Source organism: Phoca vitulina, unplaced genomic scaffold (genome assembly GCF_004348235.1).
Source record: "Phoca vitulina isolate PV1807 unplaced genomic scaffold, GSC_HSeal_1.0 scaffold3, whole genome shotgun sequence".
Classification (NCBI taxonomy): Eukaryota; Metazoa; Chordata; class Mammalia; order Carnivora; family Phocidae; genus Phoca; species Phoca vitulina.
Window position 1 is genome coordinate 87,807,811 of NW_022589706.1, and position 25,193 is coordinate 87,833,003.

General features: G+C 37.2%; 1 protein-coding gene across 39 annotated transcripts in view; it reads left to right on the forward strand.

Moving 5' to 3' along the window:
- The window catches only part of ANK2 (ankyrin 2), a 633,020-nt gene that overhangs the window by 506,439 nt on the left and 101,388 nt on the right, over positions 1-25,193 (forward strand). For 35 of the 39 annotated variants that reach the window (XM_032401030.1, XM_032401034.1, XM_032401024.1 and 32 more), the window contains 6 exons: positions 2,652-2,750; positions 8,289-8,486; positions 10,875-10,973; positions 11,140-11,238; positions 16,334-16,432; positions 23,038-23,235. In XM_032401030.1, coding sequence (XP_032256921.1) covers positions 2,652-2,750; positions 8,289-8,486; positions 10,875-10,973; positions 11,140-11,238; positions 16,334-16,432; positions 23,038-23,235 — 792 coding nt within the window. The remainder of the gene's footprint in view (positions 1-2,651; positions 2,751-8,288; positions 8,487-10,874; positions 10,974-11,139; positions 11,239-16,333; positions 16,433-23,037; positions 23,236-25,193) is intronic. The other 4 variants (XM_032401036.1, XM_032401059.1, XM_032401056.1 and 1 more) reach the window with 1 other exon arrangement.

Here is a 25,193-nt window from a genome sequence, read left to right on the forward strand (position 1 = left end):
AAAAAGTCCTTGAATACAAAACCTTGATAAGATTTTTGGGGGGGGGGGGCGCCTGGGTGGCTCAGTTGTTAAACGTCTGCCTTCGGCTCAGGTCATGGTCCCAGGGTCCTGGGATTGAGCCCCATATCGGGCTCCCTGCTCAGCCAGAAGCCTGCTTCACTCTCTCCCACTCCCCCTGCTTGTGTCCCCTCTTTTGCTCTCTCTCTCTGTCAAATAAATAAAATATTTTCTTAAAAAAAGATTTTTTTTTGGCAATAATGAGATACTGTACTTATAGAAAATATTTAAGATCTATTCAGATTGAGCATGTTGGGAAAATTGAATTTGATATAATTCCCATATCCTTTATAAGGGCAGATAAATGACATCAGATTTAGTATCAATGTAATCCTTATTACTCTTTGATGTTCTTATGGATTTATTTAAGTGTTCTTCATATTTTCCTATTGTTATTCTGAGAGTATTTGAAGGTTTCAACATGATTACACGATGAATCTTTCATGTATTCCATGGAAAAGCAATACCTTTTCTAAAAATGATTTAAGGCAGAGTCCCCTCATCTTTCAAACGAGGTCATGAGTTGAATGGGATAAGAAAAATTACTCCATTTATATATTGTGAAGCTGAGCCTAGAAAGAATCATCCATGGTGGCTGACCTGAGACTCACACCCGAGCCTCTGTGATTCCAGAGCCCAAATGCTGGACCATTGCCTGTAATGCCTTCTTTCGAGATGTTGGATTTCTCAAGCTCTAGTTCTCCATGAAGCCCCCACCAAGAATCTGATTGAGAAATCAAACTATGTCTAATAGTTATATAACTTAAATAGCAACTAATGCTCTGTACTTCCACCACAAAGTATGCTATCTAGATACAAAAGCATAATCATCTTAATCGCTTTGCCTGCACAGTTTCTTTTTTTAGGCTCCTCTCTGGCAAACTTAAAAATAACTCAGCATCCCAACTACAGTAGTTAAATAGCTTTTTTTTTTTTTTTCCTGGAAAGGCAGTCTTTTCCTGCTAATTCCTACATATCCAAAACTGCAAGGTCTATTTTGGATATTTAGTATCTTAGTACTAGCTAAGTAGATTTAACAAAGCAAAGTATCATTCTAACTCAAGGTCCTAGCTGAAAACAGAAAGCACATTCACATTTGATCATTTGAATATGATCAAACCTATCTAAAGGATATATAAATCTATTTCTAACATTGTGGGTGGACTGTAGGGAAGGCACAAGGGATAGTGTAGTCTCCCTGGAGCTAGCAACAGCAGGGCTCATTACCAACCCCAGGCCTGCAATGTGAGAGGGAGGATACCAGAACTTCAGAGGAGAGAGCTGGATGGCCGAGGCTGCTTTGGATGGAGCATAACCTTTGGTAAAGAGACACAGCCAGGCCAAGGAGATCCTAAGCAGAGTGGCTTCCCTGTCTTACTGCGTTTCCCATACCCAACCAGAAGCCAGAGGGCAAGGTAGCCCCCTACTACGATCTAGAGAGCTTTTTCTGTCAGACTTGGAGCAGAGGACAGAAGGGTAATGCATGGATCTGGAGGGTAAAGGGAAGATGCCTAGCACAGAAATCCCAGAATGTTGGGACAGGAAGAGTGTTGTAACAGAGACACAAAAGATAGGCTATAAGAGTTCTGGATAAATCAGAAGCTTTTTGAAGTCCTCTTAACTGCTCACCAACGCTCATTTTCTCTGACTGCTACCTACCTTCTCAACATCTTTCCCTAGGACCACCTTTTTTCCCGTGAGCTTGAAATCTTTAGCTAATTTCTGTACTCAGGATTTCATTTTCTCTCTCACTTCTTGCCCATTGTTACATTTTGCCTGATATTACCCACCCATTCTCCTTTCTGACCATGCCACCCTAAAGAGAAATAAAATCCAAAAGACAGAGGGAATTTGAGGATTGCTCTGGAATCAGAAACTACCTGAGGAGTATCAAGGTCAGAAAGTTGTATAAATAACATAACGTAGAGTTGGGCCATAATTTTGTTTGACACCATTTTAATGCTATTATGGTTAATAGCCAATTTTATCTCTGAGAAATAATTATGTAGTTTGTATTGAAAAATATATGTGAAAACCTTTAGAAGAATGTGAAAAAAATGTCTATGAGCAACAGGGAGCGTTTTAGGAGGATTTATAAAAATAGTGACAATTGAAGAGATCAAAGATGGACAAATTAGATTAAGAAGAATTTGGGGGGTAAAAGTTGTATTAAGACAACCAAAATGAAAACAGTTTAATGATATAATCTCGGGGTTGTGGTTCCAAGCAATTAGGGCTTTCAAGTTCAACAATTACAACAAACTCCATTTTTCCATCTTCCTGAATATGAAAACACAGGACCAGCAGCATGTTGTTTTACATTGAACTTCCGCACGTGCAATTTCTCTTGCCCTCTCCCTCTCCATTTCATCCCTATCTTTCTTTTTCTGTCTTGCTCTCTGTCTAGATCTCTCACTGTCTTGTTTTTTCTCTCCCTCTCCTCTATCATTTAACTAGTAGCAATTCTATTACTGATCTATTGAGGCAGTAGGAATGAGTTCAGGAAACCTCTTTGAAGTGGCAAAAAAGACAATCTTGATTTTTTTTTTTTTTTTTTAGTTAACTCTGGCTTAATTCTTTAATTCTTTTGGCAGGATGGGTTGACACCCCTTCACTGTGCTGCAAGAAGTGGGCATGACCAAGTGGTAGAGCTTCTGCTGGAACGGGGTGCTCCCTTGCTGGCAAGGACTAAGGTGGGTTATTAGGGGTAAGACGGGATCTAAAGAACTCTTTAAACCAGTCTTCTGAAAATCTCTATTCTTCTTGAAATCAAAGCATCAGTCCAACGTTTTCTAGTTCCTCAATAATTGTGTGCTACAAATGAGGAATATGTATCAAACTGTTTGAAAATTATTTAAAATTAACAAATTTAAAATTAAAATTAAGATTTATTGATTGTATACCTTCAGGTTCTTCCTATGTTTTTATCTGCTACTCTTCCTACAGGTGGACATTTGAATATATTTCTATTATATGTAAATGAGTGCATTATATATAAATGAGAATATTCTTACATTCTATAGGTTTGTACTTTATGATTCTCTAAGATGCTGTAAAATACATATAAAGTTGTCTTTTAAAGTAGCACAATTAGCAATACAAGATAGTCTTTTAGCTCTCCAGTCTTTATCTCTTAGGCAATACTAGTAAAAAGAATTACTTACCAGTGGTATTGGATGATTATATTTAGGATTCGTAGGTGATATGGAAAGCACAATTTAGGATAGGCCATCTACAAAGAACCATTAAACAAACATAATGTTCTCTGTGGCTCAGTACATCTAGCATTTCTTGTCTTACGTCATCAGTATGCTCAGCCGTGAAGAAAACTCTAATTGAAAACCCCACTGGGAGCTGATTTGTTGGAGGTTTTCATTATAAAATATATTTTACAAGTATTATTACTGTACAGGTCCCCAGTTTCTAGCAATACTTTGGGTTGCCAAAAAATGTCAGGGGACACAAATAAACGATAATTGCACAGAACTGTTTAATGGGATATGCAGCAACCCTCAGATCCTCAATACAACAAAAATTTAGACAAAGAACACTTCTTACATTTTCTCTGTATTCCACCTCTCCTATCACCCCCGAGCAGGGTTGGTATCAACTGATGCTCTAACTAGAGTAAGCTTGAGAAAAATAAGTCAGCCGACATCAGCAAATCTTTTTCAATTTAATATTTTAATTGAATATTTATTTGAAACTATTTGGAGCAAAAACCAGCCCACACATCTAAAATATTTGTAGAATGAACTTAATCTTTAAAGATGTGCTCTACAGGCCATGAAATGGTGACTTCAAATTGTATGTATTATTTTCATTCTCATACTGATACCATGAGTGTTGTAGAGTTTTATCTTTAAAATGTGACATTTTGGGCTGAGTAATGCAGAGATAATTGTAGAAAGTTTTTTTTTAAAAGATTTTATTTATTTATTTGAGAGAGAGAGAGAGAATGAGCATGAGCGGGGGCGGGGGGCGAGGAGCAGAGGGAGAGGGAGAAGCAGGCTTCCCGCCGAGCCCCACATAGGGCTCAACGCTGAGATCATGACCTGAGTCGAAGGCAGACGCTTAACTGACTGAGCCACCCAGCTGCCCCTCTAGAAAGTTTTGTTGAGTAAACTGATTGAAATTTAAATGGAAATAACAAAATTTCACCAGTCATGTTACAACCAATAAAAAGCATCTATCAAATTGAGAATAGGCAGATTTGCTCTCCCACAAACTATAAAATAATCTTATCTACAGAGTTCACCTATAATTGTCATGTCACTAATGAAGACAATGGATTACCTAGATGAAATTTTTTTACTGGCCTTCTTATAATATCAAATATCATGTATATGTAAGGATCTAGCATAAAATGTCTGTAGCTGCATGATTATATCCACTTTTATTCAATCATTCATCCTCAATAAAACAAAAATTTAGACAAAGCTATCATAGTAAGTAGCTACAATGCACCAGGCAGGGTTCTGATCACTAAGGAACTATCAAGATAAATGATACACAGTCTATTTGTTCAAGAAGGTCGAAATTGAGTGGGTAAGATAGGTAAGGAGATAATAACAAAAAATAGAGCTATGTTCAGGGTAAAGAACACAGAAAAGATGAACTAACCAGGTTGGTGAGGTGATACCATTTTAGCCTGTGAGTGGAATGGGCACCTAATGCCAGACTATTCTTCCCCTTCCATAAAAACTCCCAGTTTTGAATCATCCATTATTCCTTTCTGAAGCAAATATTCATCTATCTAGTTGTCACTCTACCTCATTTTTTGAAAATGGCAAACTATGGCTCTTCTCTACAACCCCTCTTCTAATTCATGACGACTTTAATGATCTTAGGGCAGTAGATAATCTTTCTAGTTGGCCTCTCAGTTTGGTAGCTGTGAATCCTCTGGAATTTCTGTTCTAACCTCTGCCTCTCCAAACACTGCTTCTATGTTTCAGCCCCCTTTCTCTGGAACCCCAACTCCAGAAATGTGTTTATTCTCCTGAGTCCATCAGCCATTGTTTTATTATCCCTTACTCACCTTATGCCCTCGCCTCTGCCCAACAGAGCTATTCATACCACTCCCTGACATACTCATACTCACTTGCTGTATTTTACCCTGATTAAATCCAACTCACATTCTTGCAGCTGAGTGTGGTGGCTGAAAACACCCAACCATACTGCCTGGGCTCACTTTAAATTCATGATTGCTAACCTCAAGTTGGCCTTTAATGCCTGACAATCAGTATATTTCCCAAGTGTATTTATTCTCATTCCCTGCTACCTTATTTTTCTATACTTTTTTTCTTTCTTTAGACTTCTTAGACTTTTTTCCTTGTCTTCACTTTCCACAACACTGAAAAAAAATTGAAGCAATCAGGAGAGAATTTCTATAGACTCCTATCTTCCTATCTACCCAATTACATGTTTCAGCCCATATAGTCTACGTTCTCTCCTATTGCTATCATCTGACACAGTTGCTTGCTCCTCCCTTCTCAAAACACTTTCCTCTCCTTATTTGCCTTCTCAAACATTACATTCCTCTGACTTCGCTTCTCCTCAGTCTCCTTTCCTGTTCCCTCTTCACTCTGAATGTTAGAACCCCCAGAGCTCACTCTTTGTGTATTTATCTGTACTCACTAAGAAATCTCATCCAGTTTCGTCTTTAAATCCTGCTTATACATTGATGACACACAACTGTGTAGCTCCAGAATTCTATATTGTAGATGTCAACTCACCATTGCTGCATAGATGTTTACTGTGCATCTCCAATTTAGTAAGTTCAAAACTCAGCTGCTGATATTTTCCCCACCCCTATTTCTAATCCCCTTGTAGTCTTATCTCAAATAATGGCCATCCCATTCTTTCAGTTTCTCAGGTCAAATACCTCATGCAGTGCTTGGCTCTTCTCTCCCTTCACAACCTGTCACTAAACCTTGTCACATCTTCCTTCAAAATATCTCATAATTCAGCAACTTCTCAACAGTCTCATTACCACCACCCTGGTCCTGATTACCATCAACCCTATCTGGATGATTGCAAGAGACTCTAATTGGCCCCCCTTTTTCTCTTTTAACCCTGTTCAGTATATTCTCAACAGAAACCAGAGTAATCCTGTTGTCCTATACCTTCCACAAGCCCCCCATCTCACTCAGGGTGTAAGTCAAAGACTCTATTCAAACTAGCAGGTCTGTTACCTGAGTTCCCTTCCTTATTCACCCCTCTTATTCACTCACCTTCAGCTTCATTCTCCTCCATACTCTTCATCAGTCATGCTGGGTGTGGTCTCAACATGACATGCTTGTATTTGCTTTTCCTCACCCTCAAATGTTCTCCCCCCATATCAGCAGGACCTGTTTTCTTACTGTCATCATGTCCTTCATTAAAACTCACCTTCTCAGTGAGGCCATTTCTGGCTAGCCTATCCATAAAGCACTCATATACACAAACTCCCTTGGCCATCCTATGCTTTAGTTTTCTTCTTCACACTGTTGGCCTTCTAACATACTATCTATTTTAATTCTTATTCTTTTTGAATTGTCTGACTACTACCCAAAATGTGACCCTCAGTGAAGACAGGGGTTCCCTGTCTGTTGTGTTCCCTGTTGTATCCTTAGTACTTGATCAGGGTTTGAGTAGGTGCTTAGCAAATATTTGTAAAATGTAACAAAGAATTAAATGGTGGAGATTTTATTTTCCACATAACTTTTAAGTGGATCAAACAACATTAAAGTTTGATAGAATATCAGAGAAACATGCCATGCAACCCTCCAAACATTGCCAAGGCCTGAATTTCTTCTACACTTTGCCCTTACACTATCTTCCCCCAATGCATAAATGCCTACTGTTCTTTCTCAGTTCATTTTGTGAATTTTTTAAAATATAAAAGCAATAATTATGAGTAAAGAGTATTTCAAAAACCAAGAAAGTGTATTAATAATTTCAAAATCACATATACTTCTACCACCCACAAACCACTACAAATAAGATTTTGCTGTATTTGATTTTAGCTGTCCTTCATTGTTGAAATCACGCTCCTTGTTGAAAATATTGGGCTGTTGGCAGATTCTTTCTTTTTATCCAGACACAGTTTTTGCTTCTTTGAATGTAATGACTGCCAAGCTGGATTCTTGGTCAACAATTACTTCCTAGTGACTGTATTTGCATTATTTGCATGGATTATTAAGAAAAGACCATATTCCACTCATTTTAATGGGCAAATGTTTTCTAATTTAGTTTCTTCCCTAATTTTACATATTTTTTTCTTATAAGCTTAATTATTTAACTTTAAAAAATAAGAGTCTTACCTAGACTGAAAATCCTCAGTGAGTTACCCAGCCATCTTGTTTTTTTTTTTTTTTTAAAGATTTTTATTTATTCATTTGACAGAGAGAGAGACAGTGAGAGAGGGAACACAAGTAGGGGGAATGGGAAAGGGAGAAGCAGGCTTCCCGCTGAGCAAGGAGCCTGACGCGGGGCTCGATCCCAGGACCCTGGGATCATGACCTGAGCTTAATGACTGAGCCACCCAGGGCCCCAACCCTACCATCTTGTGTCCCTGCTATTGACCTTCTCTAAGAATTAAGACTAGAGCTGTTTTGGGCAGTATTGCTGAGGATAAATTTATATTATCCTCAAAGTTTAAAAGTTGGGACACATAATCTACATTTGCCTCACACTTTTCTAACTCTTACCTGACTGCTTTCTCCAAGTCCAATTCATGTCTCATGATAGGAAAAAGGAAGCATAGAATTTTAGAGCAGCATGGACCTAAGAGATCATCAAAATATCTTTCTTTCCCTCATGCACCCACTTGCTCCTCCTTCATCTTCACCCTCCTCCATTTAGAAGTAAAGAAACTCTTGCAGAGAGACTAATTGAATGGAATTGAATACAAATAATTTAAGCCTTGGCTATCACTTGTTTTATATGTCTAATATTGCCTTAATAATTGTGAGATCCATCTGAATTGTCACACAATACTATGTATTTATTCACAAAAGGTATATTAATTTGTGTTTTTGCCTAAGAATAGCATAATTATGAAATTAAATGGTCTCTTAGCTTCCCTCGGCACCCCACATAATCCACTGTACATGTAGATGTCAAATGGAGATTATTTTTTCCTCTGCTACCAACTGTGCCAGATAATCAAGAGTTGACTTTGCTGTGTTTTACAACCTGGAAGTCGTGGCTGAAATGTGGACTTGGTTTCCTTTTGTTTTGATGCGCAGAATGGGCTGTCTCCGCTTCACATGGCTGCCCAGGGGGACCACGTGGAATGTGTGAAGCACCTGTTACAGCACAAGGCGCCCGTCGATGATGTCACCCTGGACTACCTGACGGCCCTCCACGTTGCTGCACACTGTGGCCACTACCGTGTGACCAAACTCCTTCTGGACAAGAGAGCCAATCCAAACGCCAGAGCCCTGGTAAACCTGGCCTAGTCCACATTAACAGCATAGATCGAGACAAGTATACCACAGTGACTGACCAATGGCACACAGCAAAGCATGGTTACAGATCTGTAGTTCGTTATCTAATTCGTTACCTCCCACAAGTAGCCTGCCTACTTCATGCCTTCACAGTCTGCTATTAAATGATGGTGAGCGAGGACAGATTTAGGAAAACACCAAGGCAACATTTCCACAACTCGCGAGCTGCAGATAGATATGAAACCTCTGGAGTGATAAGCAATTTTAAATGGAAAATAGAAGTTGAAAATAGGAAATCAGAGAATGAATTCTAAACACGTCTGTATAGAGTCAGAATAAAAGTGTGAAAAAGTTGAATGTCATTAATCTCTATTTGGGAGAAAAAAAAAGGTTTTAAAGTGGTGAACAGATTTGACCATGTGAGATACAGTAAAATGTAAGCCTGTGTAGAGTTCATTTAGAGAATGTCTTTATTGACCTGATTCCCTAAACACAGTCTAGTGTAAAAGTGATGCTTAGCATTTTACTGCTCCGGGAAGCATTTTATATAAATTATTCCAGGAATTGCTCAAGAGAAATCTACATGAGGCTGTCCCTAGAGCAGCCTCTGTATTTCCCAAGGTCTAATATTGAATAAATCTTCCTTGCTTCACTTACATTCTAACAATAATCATCAGAAGTATTAGGCATGTACTAATTTATGCTCTTGTTTCCTAATTCTCAAACTAAAAGCAATTGTTTTATTCTATACATTTACATGGTTAATGCTGCTTTAAATTAGTCTTCAGACAATATTTAAAATGAGAGAATGCCATAAGAATTATTAAATAATAAATCTTAGTTTTATTAGAAAATTTTCCATTGAAATCCATTTATTCCTTATTGCCCAGGAAGCAAATATACTTTTAGGGTTATATGTAATTATGAGAGGATACTTACTTTCTCATAAGGAGGGAAATACTCATTTTCAATTGGGTAGTGGTCAATAAGCTTATAAAACATTACAATCTCATAATTAAAAATCATTTGAGTGCTACACATTTTTGTCTGGCTTACTACATAGCTCATAAACAGGAAATGACTTAACAAACATTGTGAAGAGTAGTAAGTCATTAGGTTAAGTAAGACAATATGCTTTCGTGAGAACTGTGAAGTATAGAAAAATATTGACTGATGATCAGTCCCCACTGGGACAAGCAAAATAACTAACTGGCGGAATAGGTATAACTATTCTATATGTAGGGATCATTGTTCAAATAAAAATTTAATACTTACACATAAGGATTAAGCATGTTAACAAATTTTTATGTAATTGTCCCCAATTCCTACACATTGCCTAGTTTGGAAAGTTAAAAATGTCTTAGAGACTTCTCCACATTCCTTTGCCTCTGAGAGATATCCTCTTCCAGTTATTCCAGAAATTCTCCTGAAAATATTCAGGAACTTAATAATGTTTTTTTTTTTTTTTTTAAGATTTTATTTATTTATTTGACAGAGAGAGACACAGCGAGAGAAGGAACACAAGCAGGGGGAGAGGGGGAGGGAGAAGCAGGCTTCCCGCAGAGCAGGGAGCCCAATGCGGGGCTCGATCCCAGGACCCTGGGATCATGACCTGAGCCGAGGCAGATGCTTACGACTGAGCCACCCAGGCGCCCCAATAATCACGTTTTTATAAAATAAAATGTATCTGATTGGTATTTGTTATAGAAACTTTTTAACATAAGAAATGTAACTTCTGGATGTCAAATATTATCAGCATAGTGATTTCTGGTAATATACAACAATTCCTTACAAAAAGTTCTTAATGGAAGATATATAACTTCTGAATATGAAAAATTATTAATGTAAATAATGATTTCTGCTAATTTGCAACACCCCCTCCCTGAAGAAAATGGTAGCAAAGCTGAAACATTTATTGTAGAGACAGTCATGCCTGTAGGGTGTTGAAGTAAAACAGACCAGCAGTTTGTAGGCTTTAAGAAATGGCCTTTCATCAGATACATACATGCTTATCTTCCATGCACCTTCAAGCCATTTCATAACCCAACCCATCAGTATACTTGAAAACACCGTAGAACTTCTAAACTATCATTGCCCCTCTAGTTTTCCTTCTTTGCAGAGCAGGCCCATGTAGTTTTCTTTACTTCTATTTTTCTCGATAACCACACAAAAAGAATTATATACCAGCCCACCACATAGCAGCCAAGTTCAGTGCCTACAGGAACACACCCCCACTTTTCTTTCCAAATCCCAGCACCTACAGCATCAGAAGAAATGGTTAACATTACGTGACGATGTAACATTATTGCCTGCAATGTGCCCGCATGGAGTTGTGTGAGGATCGTTTCTGCATGTTTTCAACTAACTTGATTGTCTTTTGCACAGAATGGTTTTACTCCACTGCACATTGCCTGCAAGAAAAACCGCATCAAAGTCATGGAACTGCTGGTGAAATATGGGGCTTCAATCCAAGCTATCACAGAGGTAGAACAATGTTTCAGCTTGTCACGAAACATTCCTTCTCTTACTCCTTCTTCCCCTTCCTGTCGCCCATCCTCTGTCCTCTTCACTCAAGTCTTATTTATCTGAAGAAGTCCCCAAAGCCCCCACCGGTGCAGAGGAGTAAAACTGCTGTTGCTTTGTTTCGCAGTCTGGCCTCACACCAATACATGTGGCTGCCTTCATGGGCCACTTGAACATTGTCCTCCTTCTGCTGCAGAACGGAGCCTCTCCAGATGTCACTAACATTGTGAGTATGGCTTGGGTCAGAATAACCACAGGGAGAAAGAGCGAGAGGAAGAGAGAGTATGGCTGTTTGTAGGGATGTTTGTGTGTATGTCATCAAAGCGAGCGGCTGAGCTTTGAGCAGACCCTCCATGGTCCCAGGTTACTGAAGTACTCACTAGAACTTCACTGAGAAGAAATGGGTTAGGAAAACAGAATGGGAGTTGGGGAAGCTGTTTCAGCTCCCTGGTGCAGATGGATTAAACATGCATCTGAAATACATTTATGAAAACAAGATACATTTTGAATGAAGGATTGGTTGGAATAAAATCCAAAGGACTCATTCCAGTTGCTTGAGTGAATTCTATTCCCGGTAATTTTGATTAACATGTCAAGTCAGTACCACCATCAATCATAGGAAATGGTTAACCAGAGATAGACCCATAGGAGGGATTTCTATTTGATACCAAATTCTGTCTCCTTCAATTACATGGATTTTTCATTTTCTAACCTTGATTTTTCATTTTGATTTGATTTTGTTGGCTAGAGTGGATGGAATCCTCTCTTACCTGAAATAATTATACCATTGAAACTTTTTCCTATATCTTAAAATGAATGTTAGTCTCCAGACAACTTTTATTCTGCCAGTAACTACTGGATATCCCAGAATTCTTCTACCTAATTTAAATTAGGATTTTTACTTCCAACTTCCTTATTATTTCTTTCATTTTCTTGGAGTCTGGTCCCTTAAACTTTGATCATTTAATGCAAATTTTCTCCTTACTGTGCACAAGATATGGTCATGTATTTGAAGCTCAACAGGGACCACTGGAATATTGAGTTTTTTTTTAAGTATGCAATAGAAATAACTCTCCCCAAATAAACATCAGTGCTTATTATTGAGTCATATTTTCAAAAGCAAGTGATTGACTATTGTTGTTAAATTTTGGTGTATCATTCCATTTGAGTTGTGAAACAGAATGTTCAATGTCACTTTTCATTTGTATTCCCTCTCACATTCTCATTTCTTTGCATTTTACACATTGTTTCTGTGCTAAAGTTTCTGATACATGGACAAAATCATGTGAAATTAATTTATCTGGTTTAAGTATTATTTAATACTCTATATAATTCACAATTGGAGCATAAAACCATTAAATAATTGAAATATATTCTGTTTGTTTCCCTAATTATAGCTTATGGATCCTAAAGTAATATTATACACTAATCTTAATTACTCCATTAAGGATAAGAGTAATTTCAAAACATGCCGGTTTGAGTTGAACTTCTAGTCACTTCTTAGAACTTTAAAAGAAATCAACATTACCCTTTTTCTGTGCAGAGATGATGACCACCTCTCTTTTTTAAATTGATAGCTGTATGAACTAGTAACTTTCAAGAAAAGTACTCTGTATACTTTCCCACTATACTGTATTTTCCTTATTTGTATTTCATTGCCTTCAGGATCAAGGTGCAATGGTGATACTGTGTTAAATTATGCTATCATATTATAATAGTAACATATACAAGAATACTCTATCTGATACTTTATTGAAATCCCCTAGGTTAATATTTTTGAGGGGAGAATTTGGTACAATCATTAAAGAAAATCCACATGAAATGGTTGTGTGATTCTGTGGGCACTCTTAACTTGGCTTTTAACTGGCCAATTCCAAATCATTTGATGGTTATGGATTTACTCCATATTCATATGCTCCCCCTTCTGCAAAAGAAAATGCAGTATAGGCTACCTGTAGATTTTAAAATTAAAATAAATAAAATATCAATTAAAACAATAAAAATGTTTACATCCTCTAGGTTCGTAAAGACTCCCGAATTTCATAATTGCTTTATCAAACTTAACTTCTACCTACCACTCATTATAAAGTTCACTTTGTTTTATCTCCTCATTTGTCTATTACACATTCTTTCTCTTCAGTCCCCTCAAAACAAATACTTGAGAGGCACTTGCAAATGTAATCCTCTCCTCAAGATATTTCCTCATTGTTTTTTGTTTGTTCATTTTTATTTTTGTATTATATGTCCTTCAGGGAGCAGATACCATGTAGATAGATAGGGTTGCCAGATAAAATACAGGACTCCCAGTTAAATCTGAATTTCAGATAAATGACAAATTTTTTTTTGTATAAGTATGTCTTGTGCAATAGTTGAGGCATATTTATACTAAAATAATTATTCATTGTTTGTCTGGAATTAAAATTTAACTGGTCATCCCGTGTTTTTGTTTGCTACATCTGGCAACCCTACATTTAGAGGAATTTAATTTATCTCTAGCAGTGGGATGCCTATGAACTTGTACATTCTCAGGACATGAGGATATAGCCACTGGATCCAAAACTCTGTGCAGGTTGATTAAGAAACTGTGTGAACACTTACTGCCTGCTTGCTGTGTCAGAGTTGGTCATTTCCTGACCCCAAAGTACCCCACCTTTGGAGCCTTTGTGTGTTGCCTGAAATCATGTTGCATTTTTGAATGCAATGCTGTCTGTTGTGCTTTGATGCTTTCCAGCTGATGCAGCCAAAGTGGAAGTCAATGTAGCTGTCGGCAAAATCAGTTTTAACAACTGAGAAGAGGGGCATGAAATTTAGTAACTGCTTTGGATGTGTGCATACCCATTCTCTTGCCAGTCTTGTTTTTGTCTCAAAATTCACTCCAAGTGTGAGATGTACCAATAACTCAATCATGTGCAGATATTATTACTGCAAAGCTTCCTTTCCGGAAAGCTCACAAATGCATTCTAAAACCTAGAAAGCTGAACTACCAGTTGTAATACATCCATAATCCAAAGTATTCATTGACAACCATGGGAGTAGAAAACTAAGCACTTTCGGGGCTGTCTACAGTACAATGTGAGGTATTACCAAGTTTTCTCATATAAAAATCAGTGGACTCATGGCTAAGTTCACACTTCATATCATGTTTAAAATTTCCCCCAATACTTAAGTGAATGAGCTTAAGATAAAGAAAACAAGGGTGTTGAGTAAGATAAGGTGCCCAACAATCAAGAAATGGAAGTTACTAAAATATCTTTATATATATTTTATATCATTATAATATATCTTTCATTTTTTATTTATAATTATATATAAACAAGGGTAATATAAATATAAAAGGGTAAGGACAATTTACAATAAAAATCAATTACTCCAGAGTCATTAAATAAGATTGAACAAGACCATTGCTTTAAATCGGAGACATGTATGTGTGTATACAAATATATATAACTTTTCTTTGACTATAATGTTTAATACTTTAGATTAGGTTTTATATCTAACTCATTGATTTCAATTGTATAAATAGCATAAAAATAACTCATTCCAAGTATATAATAAGGATACTGGAAATATTAAGGCTAGTATTGGAAATATTTTACATTGTAAAAACCCCTTATTGATAAAGTTTGGCTTGTAAACTAAACATAATGAATCTATCATTAACTAGGTACTCAGGATGCCTCTTTGACTTAACTTCTTATAAAGAAATTTATTTTTGTCTTTATTAGTAATTAGTAAAATTTAGTAAAATTGCTATACTTTTATAAGACTTAGAGTAAGGATTTGAGGGCTTTTTGTTGTTGTCAGATAGTTCGACCTTAACTTCATCTGTTTAGAGACAGGTTTTAAGTGATATAGAAAACAAGTTAGAAATCATGGTTGTCCAAAGAGGAAAAATCTTGCCATACACCCAAAGGTTGAAGACAAATATTGCTACTCCAATAATGTGATTTTTATAAGCCAACACACTCCAGATACATTTACTTTGCAAAAGTCAAAACATGTCATCATTAAACAAGGCCATTAGAAGATAAATGAATTAATTATCAACAAAAAAGAAAACAATATTAGACGTCCAGTTTAATGCTTTCAAAATCAAATCATTTGAAATGAATTTTTCATAACTTCATAAAGAATGAGTCTCAGATACTAGGAAAAAAATTACCTGTGAGCTATGTACCAAACTTAAGTTGTGCAAGGAATCAGAAGAAATTATTTACTGGAATTAGTCAGAAGTATCCAATTACCACAACTAACTTCAAGGTCAATTTAGCTGATTTGGAATGGTTTACTTTACTTGGTTGAAATAAGCTTTATTTTCTAGAATAGTTGTGGTGACTAGAAGTAATCATTTCTGTTCCAGTGTCTTGTTTTTTTTTTTTTTTTATAACTGTAAAATTGCTTGGAAAAATGAACCCCTGCCTTCTTCAGAACTACATGGGGTTTTAAAATACATTGATTAAAACAAAACCAAAAACCTTCTCTCTTACAGGCAGTAATTAACAGGCTTCTCAATGACAAAATTTCTTTCATCTAACCATCATCCTTCATGCTACAGCTTAAGCTACCATTTCCTGATCAGTGTGCCGTATCTTGATGTGGCACGAAGATACTTGAGGAATGACCTGATGCCCAGGGCTGCCCACCTCAACACATGACACTGTTAACAGATGCTTTACTCATCTCTTGGTAGTTCTCTCAAATAACTGTCTATAATTGAATATGATCATTAATAATAGGGGGACATCCTGGGCAAATCAAATTTCTTATGTAAACGGTCATTGTCTAGCCTTATAACACAAAGACAAATCCAATATGAAATAGTTTATTTCAGAAGTAAACTTTGAATTCTGAAAAAAAATGACTTATGTATGGTACAAATGACATGATTCTTTTGCACTGTGTTGACCTGATCTTCAGCATCTAGAGTTTCTCCTTAAAAATGGGATCAAGTTGTTATCACATAGTCAAATGTGATGATGACAGATTATAGGTTTGAGGATAAAAGAGGACTTCATATCACCTAAAGCAGTTTAAGTTATGCCAGATTGACTATGAGGTTAAACCTCAGGGTATGCTGGATATTTGGGTAAGTTTACAGACTGAAAAAAAATGAAATAAACATGTGTTTTGTCCTTATGAAGATGGAGAAGATACAAAACTGTATTTTTCCAGACTAAATAATTATGAAATAATTATGCCTTTTCATAGATTTCCTAAACCTTTGGATTGATTGCTGAATTTCACAAAAAGGCACATTTTTATCCTTTACCATACAGAGCAGTGGGTTTCCTTATGACTCAATGAGTTTTGTTTCTTGGCAGCGTGGGGAGACTGCATTGCACATGGCAGCCCGGGCAGGGCAGGTCGAAGTGGTCCGATGCCTACTGAGAAATGGTGCCCTTGTCGACGCCAGAGCCAGGGTAGGTGCGGGTGCTCGGGGTTCTCTCCTATTGTGCGCATGAGTTCCATCTTTAAGAGAGAATACTATTCTTCATTTCCCTGATTTAGAAATGCCATGGACTGTAAGTGGAAGCATCAATTCAGTAGTTTTTCAGGCAGAAAAGGAAATGGTATAGTAAATATACACAATAAAATGCACCCCAATTTCAGAAACATTGACATTTGAAAAAAATATATAATTTAGTATCTAAGAAATGTGGCATTGAATAACCTAGTAATTTTTTAACCTATGAAAACATTTTTACATGTATTTTTCTTTTCATGAATTTTTAAAAAATGACCTATATTATAGAGATACTATGAATATTAAAATTGATTTCATACCATAAAGCCAATCAAATTTGCAGACATTACTTACTAGTTACTTAAAAACAAATTACACTCAAAGTTTTAATGTTGTACCTTTATCTGTTTTATTTTCTTCCTTTCTGTAATGAGTTCTACTTTTCTTCTTGCTCTGATTTTACGTAGTTAGACATTCTGCTCTTCCGCTATTCCAAAATAAAATTTTGGCCCTGGAGATTACTTGATCAGATTCTCTTGTTCCTGATTGGGTTCTAATCCCTTTACAGGTTGATTTTTCCTTCCTTTTTTTTTTTTTTTAATTCACTTTCCAATTGCTTTTTTCACCTTCTTCCTCTACACTGAATATACTAGTAATTTTTATCAATATACTATATCTTCAATTGCCTTTTCCACATCATTCCATTACCTTTTGTATTAGCATCTTTGGGATTCTCGTAGAATATTTGAAGACTTTCTCTCCTTCAATACTTGATGTACCTGGGCTAGAACTCACTTCAGCTTGAATTGTGCCATCATGACTCCCTTTTGGAAATGGTATTATATTGGAATGAAAGCATCCGGCTAGAGTCCTACACATTGTCATTTCAGGCAAGTCATTGCACTTCTAGGTCTTTATCATTAAAATATAAAGGTTGGACTTAGAAACCTTGAAACTCCTTTCCAGACTTTCTTAACATTCTCTGACTCTATGAATTTAATAGCATTTTTTCCACAGATTTTCATGAAAAATCCGGTGAAACATGGGCAGCCTTGATATTAGCCTTTTCCTTTTGGATTTTATCTGCCTTTTTATCCATTGTGTGAGTAGTGTAATTAATGTTCTTTGGTAATCATCATCGATATTTTATTTTCTTATGTATTTAGAGCTTTTGTTGTTCAAACTGTATTCTTCCCAGCCTTGGCATTTTTCTTGTTTCTCCCCCACCCCACGACTATTTTTTAAGAGCAGTTTTAGGTTCATAGCAAATTGCAAGGAAGTTACAGAGGCTTCCCATATACGCCCTGATCCCACACATGCATAGGCTCCCACGTTTTCAGCTTTCCCCACTAGAGTGGTACACGTGTTACAATTGATGAACACACATTGACACATCATAATCCCCCAACATCCATAGTGTACATTAGGGTTTACTCTTGGTGTTTCACATTCTGCTGGTTTGGACAAATGTATAATGACATGTATCCATCCTTACCATGCAGACTAGTGTTACTGCCCTAAAAAAACTTTTGTGCTCTGCCTATTCTCATTTCCTTTCCAGGTTACCTGGCATTCAGCTATTTAAAAAAAAATTATGGTCAGTCAATGTACTCTGAGTATCATGAACTTCAGTATTTTTATCAGAAATTGTGATAATATTTCTGGTAAATGTTTGTAATCTATATTCAATGACAAAAGGGTTTCCTGTTTATCTTTCAAAATAAAACTGCTTAATATTTGTCTATATTCAAATTTTAATTTATTTTTAACAGAAATTTGCTTATTTTCATGTGTCTTTGTCAGTTTTTTTATGTTATCAATTTAGCCTGTTATTATTGCCTTATGCTTTTCTGGATACCATCTGAAACCCCTTCCTCCAAACCACTAGCTACAGACTCTTTACTTTGAAATATTGTAACATTTATTCTTTTTTTTTTAATTTTTACACACAAATTCCATCAATTCTATTGTTCTGGTGTTTTTTGTTGTTGTTTGTTTTTTTGTTGTTTTTTAAGAGAGAGTTCGTGGGAGTGGGGAGGGGCAGAGGGAGAAGGAGAGAGAGAATCTTAAGCAGGCTCCATGTAGGGCTCAATCTCACGACCCTGAGATCATGACCTGAACCAAAATCAAGAGTTGGACGCTTAACTGACTGAGCCACCCAGGCACCCCCAATTCTATCATTTTACTTCCTTTCGCAACTACGTTTAGTGTCATGGTCTACATATGTAAATAAAATCTTTAATTTTTTTATTCCTCCTTGTTTAAATATCAAATGTCATGATCCTTTGTTTTTTCAGCTCTACCACCTATCCTAAGTTGCAACTAAAATTCCTTCCCTATAGCATCCTTCTGGTTGCAGACAGGAGAAACTACCACAGCCTGATAGAGCCCTGCTACTGAAAGGTCATTATGCATGACATCACCTGGGGATCTTTTTAAAATGCAGAATGAACTCAGTAGGTTGGGGTGAGGCCCCAAATCTGCATTTTTTTTTATTTAAAAGATTTTTTTAATTTATTTGACAGAGAGATACACAGTGAGAGAGGGACACAAGCAGGGGGAGTGGGAGAGGGAGAAGCAGGCTTCCCACTGAGCAGGGAGCCCGATGCAGGGCTTGATCCCAGGACCCTGGGATCATGGCCTGAGCTGAAGGCAGACGCTTAACGACTGAGCCACCCAGGCACCCCCCAAATCTGCATTTCTAACAAACTCACAGGCAACGGGCATGTTCCCGATCCCAGGATTATACTGAGCAGCAAAAAGCTAAGGTTTTCCTTTTCACATGTTCTATTTTAAGTTGTAATTTAACCATGAGTTTCTACTTTTTTTAGCCCTTTAGGTTTGCCTGGAAATCTTTGATTTAGTTAACATTTGTACAGTGGTCTATACTTCATAAAGCATTTTAACATGAATTACCTTATTTAACACACAGAGCAACCATGTGTTGTAGGGTGGCTTAGGGTCCTGAAATCCAAAATTGTGCTGTCTTTCCTGAGGTCATGGAGTTAGAAAGAGTAAGAAAAGGATTCCTCCTTGATTCTGGATCTTTCTCCTAGCTTTTTTCTGCTGACATAATTATCTCCTTTTTGTCTATAAAGAGAGACCTTATCTCTCCTATCTAAACAAACAATAGGATTCTAATTAGTCACATTTCCCACCTGGGCTGATCACTATGGCCAGGATATAGTACTAAGCCTGGGCTCCATGCCCATTCATGTGGTCCATCCATGAAGTGGAGTGAGATGATTGGCAGACCCTCCAGAGCCACATGTAGTGGGGGATGCCTTCTTTCCCCAAAGGAGGGAGGGCTCTTCCCAGAAAAAGGGGGTAGGGGTTCTTGAACAGAAAAATGAAAATCTATCAGTTCTGTTTTACCTCTTGGTTTCCCAGCATGCATACCCACATGCATGCACTTCTGAAACTCTCTCTCTTAACCTAATACATTGCTCTATCATTCACTCCCTCCCAAAGGGGAGATGGTCAGCAATTATACTCAGTTACTATGCTGAACTCCAAGGACGAGATCTCTGGATAGTCTGTATTCTTCTTAATCAGGTTTAGAAATAATATCTCATGATTACATAATCATGGCGCTACTCCCACTATATATTGAAAGAAAAATAATTTACCACACCAATGCCTCTCATTTAAAAAGTGCGAGCTGCATCCTCTTCTAAGTCAAGAGCAGAAGGCGATTTTGCTGGACAGACTAAGAGACCAGGGACTGCAGTGGCATAAGTTCATTGGTCAATCAGTGTGCCTGCCCCCGGACCCTGCCCTCACAAAGGTCCTTCCTTGTCCAGTATCCTCCATGGATATGACTGAGAGAACCACTGGGGCCCTCCCATTGGGGAGCTCTCTTACTTGAGGTGCCTATGTTCTGTTGGCACAATATAGAGGGCTGGCATTTGGTTTAGGGATAGAGCAATCACAGGGCCCCGAGGCTTAAACTCACTTGAAACTTAATTCACCTTAAAACTTGAGTTAGCTGCCAGTCGATTTGTTTCCTGAGAATCGTGTTAGCTAGAAATTAATGGCAGAAATTTGATCAAATCTTTGAACCTTGTCTAAGCCATTGCTATTTCTGTCTTTTGGTAAAGGAGTTGGGGCTCAGCAGGTCTTCCTAATTTTGGAAGACTATAGCTTGTGGGAGTAAGGCAGAGCTCATCTCTTCCTGGTCCAGGCTGTATCACAGTCAATGACACTTTATGATGAGGGAATTATTACCCCTTATATATGGAAGAGGCCTAGAGGATCAAGGTAACCCTCCCTTTTTTTTTTTTTTTTAAAGATTTTATTTATTTATTTGACCGAGAGAGACACAGTGAGAGAGGGAACACAAGCAGGGGGAGTGGGAGAGGGAGAAGCAGGCTTCCCGCTGAGCAGGGAGCCTGATGCGGGGCTCGATCCCAGGACCCTGAGATCATGACCTGAGCCGAAGGCAGACGCTCAACGACTGAGCCACCCAGGCGCCCAACCCTCCCTTTTTAAAGCCCTTTCCATGAATATTATTTTCTGCGCTTTCCCAATTCTTTGCTTTGGCTTGAATTAACTTTAGTTTGGAGCAGCAAATTCAACTTTTGCAGTTCAACAGGGAAATAATTACCCAAACCTTAAAAGGTCTTATACCTCTAGTTACCAGTGGAGAGACTTTCTAACCAAACTTGTTTGTTCTTCCCTTTTTTGCTTTCAGATAGGACTGTACCAAAAGCTGAAGAAAGTAGGCAAGGCAGTTTATTTCTTAAAAAAATTAAAAACAAAAACAAACAAACAAAATCAAGTACCTAAATGCTCTGGGGTCTGAGAACCAAGGGACAAGAGTTGATAATTTAACCGAATAGTTGGCTGCTACCGGCTCTGGATGAAGGTGTCTTCATTGCCCCAGGTCTCCCGCTCACTCATCAAGAACACCTTTTAGATTATGTCACTTGCAATACCTGCCTCTATCAAATTGTGCTGGGCAGATGTGCAAGAAGGGAAACCCAGAAGTGACAGATGTTCATGATAGCTATTCTTAGGTTCTTCGGTTCTTTTATTGTTGTTTTGTTCTGTATTTATCTTTGTAATTTAATTTTCCCCATTTGTCTATTTTCTTCTCTGCTGTGTTTCAGAGAACAGTTGTATCTTCTGAAGTGTTGTCAGTCTCCTTTCCTATTGAGAGTCACCTCATTCTGTTAGTTTTCTCAGTGGCCAACTTACTGTGTCTATTTCTGTAGGATGTATAGGCCAATGAATGTCTTTGGAATCCAATGCCTGAATTCAAGTCCTGTTTTAATAGCCTGGTGACCTCGAACAATCCTGGAGAACCACTTTAATTCCCCTTAACCTCCGTTTTCCAGAAAATGGTCTAATAATACATCTTATGCCTTCCTTTCGGGTCTTTTGTAAGAATAGGATTAAGTATGCATTGTACATGAAGGAAGGTTATAAATTGCATTTTTAAAAAAGATTTCAATTCTATTACTAAAACACTTGTGTTATTGTTATTTATTATTTACTTCTCACCACCCTGAAATTCATATAATGCTATTCCATCTCCTTCTGTGGCTCCCTCTGAATACTTTCTTTCTTATACTTTAAGATACTACATTTATTTGAACAGCTCTTCCCCACTCTATTATATCCTTTTTCCATTCATTCTTAGCTTAGAAAGCTGACCCAGCTTTTCCTTCCTCACTTTGATTATGACATGCCCTTGAACACATTATAAAGACATACCTTTTTTTCATCACTAAGGTTATGCTCAATTTTCTTTTTATAAAAGAATGGTTTGGCCTAGTTCTCTTAACACTGAAATGAAAATATTTTCTGACTACACATTAGAGTCAGGTGATTTCTTGAGCCTCTTCCAACATATCCTCCCTATTTCTTATACCAGCTATGTCCTCTCTGCATTTCTAAATGAAAAGCCCTTGGCAAATACTTAACCCCCTTTGCTTCTTGCCGGAGTTCCATTTCATCCTGAAATCCTGGATGTTAGTCCCAGAACCATCTGCAATGTTTCCTGGAACATTAAAAAAAAATCAGGTCGTAATATCTTATCTGAAGTCTCTCCTTGAAGAAAATGACCAGTATTTCTATCCTTGGCTTGTTTGAGTGGAGTAAGAACAGTTTTCCCAGCATCCCTCATTCTTTCTCTCTTGATATAGTTCCCAGAATAAATACTGTCTCTTAGTGAAAGCTTTTGGATGAGAATCTAGGTCTTAGTACTTCGGGACTAGATTTCTTTCTTATTCAGAACCACAAGTTGGTTTATATTTAAGCATAAGTGAGGGCTGAAGCCTTAATGAGTTGAGTAACATATTGGTGTGCCCAGGAAACAATGACCAAGTTCATGGAAGTACATACTACTAAGAAAATCTAAGAAAGATTTTTGTGACCAAACAGGTCACCTACATAACAAAATATAAAATAAATCGTGGTCAGAGTAGGAATAATTTCCTTTTTGGGTAGGGGTTCCTAGAGATTCCAAGAAGACGTCAGGAAACATCTGAGTGAAATATGTTATCAGTGAAGTCTGGCTTGTTCTGGCACTAATTTTTGACTTGACTTGAGTTGTAGGAGGAACAGACACCTTTGCACATTGCCTCTCGCCTGGGTAAGACAGAAATTGTCCAGCTGCTTCTACAACATATGGCTCATCCAGATGCAGCCACGACAAATGGGTACACGCCATTGCACATCTCTGCCAGGGAAGGCCAGGTAGATGTGGCATCAGTCCTCTTGGAAGCAGGAGCAGCCCACTCCTTAGCTACCAAGGTAAGGGGATGGCTCCATGACAACATGGACTAAGAGGGATCCTGAGTCAGGCTTCCTCTGTTCTACTATCCACAGTATCAAGAAGGGTAGATCTTCTTTAGGCTCTGACTTACGTCTTTCTATTTGAATATTTTAGATTCATTTCCTAAATCATCAAAGGGGATTTTGAAATCCCATATAATATTTTCAATAATGAGTGCTGGATTCCATCCTTCTAAGTAGTATTGTTTCTAATACAGGTGTCTGGTGCCTTTTTAACTAAGATTATTTCCATAGAGCAAGGGCTACTTTCTCTTCTCTTTGCATTAGAAAATCTATAATGTATTCCCAAGAGAAAAAATAGAAGGTTCCCAAATACATTGAACTAGTATTACTAATGAAGAAAAGAAAATTGCATTAAATTGGCAATACTATATTTGCTAAGAGTTTTAGTACTATCTAGAAGTTCACCTTACTTGATTCTGCATTTTTCCAACTCTGGTATCAGCTGTCATTCCCATTCTGCTCTCTGATATTTATCAGCTATATTCTTGCTTGGGTATTTACGGTGTCTAAATAGAGCTGGGCTAGAGAAGCACTTTATTGGTTGTATATTCTTTGTATACACCAGCCTGAACTTTACTTATGTTCAAAGTTTCATGCTAGGGCAGAATAATTTTTTTTCCACTTGATACATTCTATTTGAAATTCACTACTTGGATATGACTTAGAATAAAACATGAACACACTCAGCTAATCAGAGCAAAAGAAATTGGATGGGTACAGAAGAGTAGAAAAATGAGACAAGTTTAAAGCCCACAACAAGTGTATTGTTTGCAAGGCAAAATAATTCCCATAAATACAACAGTGATTCATCTTATTTAAAAGACATTTTCAATTTGCTCATAGCAAATAGTCATAAGTACTACATCTGAGGGAGAAGTATGAACTCAAGGAATGTTGTGGCATCTGTCCTCCTAGAAGTAGGAACGGCCCACTAGCCATTATGACTTAATCTGGTTGCCTGTGGCTATAAAACATGTTTTAATGTAAGAAATAATTATTCAAATGCTGAAATCTGAAGAGTTGAAAGGATTTTAAGTCTTTTTTTTTTTAAATCAGAAACTAAGCAACAAATGTAATAGTGATAACAACAACAACCCAAGAAAGACTGGGTGATCATCTCACCAGATGAAGGTGATAAATAAATTCAGATATGTAAAATACAGAAATAGAGAATACAACATAGTGCCTTGCAAAGATTTTTAGAATTTAAAAGATATATCTAAAGCCACAGTCAAGTACTGAGGTTAAATGGAAGGAACTATTAAATTGAGCAGTTCAGTAGTGGAACTCACTGGGGTTCTGATGAATAGTTGACTCATCATCATTAAAGCTATTTGAGTGTTTCTAAATATCAGAGGGTAAATGAAATCCTGAGGAAATTAACATGGGGAAGGAGGAAGATGTATGACTCAAGAGATGCTTTCCAACCCCTATTTTGTGATTCTACAGTAAAGATTCTGTGTGGTTTTGTCTAATAATATGTTCCAAATTTATAAAGGGCCTGGATCACTATTCCAGCAGGACTTTATGGACAAGGCATTTCTTTTTCTTCCTTATCATGTATTTTTTTTTCTCAAAGAATTCTACTTCATCCTGAGTGTCACCCCAATCATTGTGTACATTGAGCAGAGGGAGAACATTAACAATAAATGTTGGCTGAAACGGACTAATGCAAGAGGAGGAAATACTTCCTATATTTGTCCCACATTTGGAGAAAGTGAAAGAATCACTCTCCTCCAAGGACTGATTAGTACCAAATGTTCAAAAAGAAGCAAAAAGAAGAACAACATTTTAATTAAACATAATTCGTGTGGTGACACTGTGAAAGGGCAGTATTGTTTCTTGGGAGAAATTCTGTATTGTGATGAGGGATTCAGTGGTCCCAAGGATAAGCCATACCTTAGACCACCTAC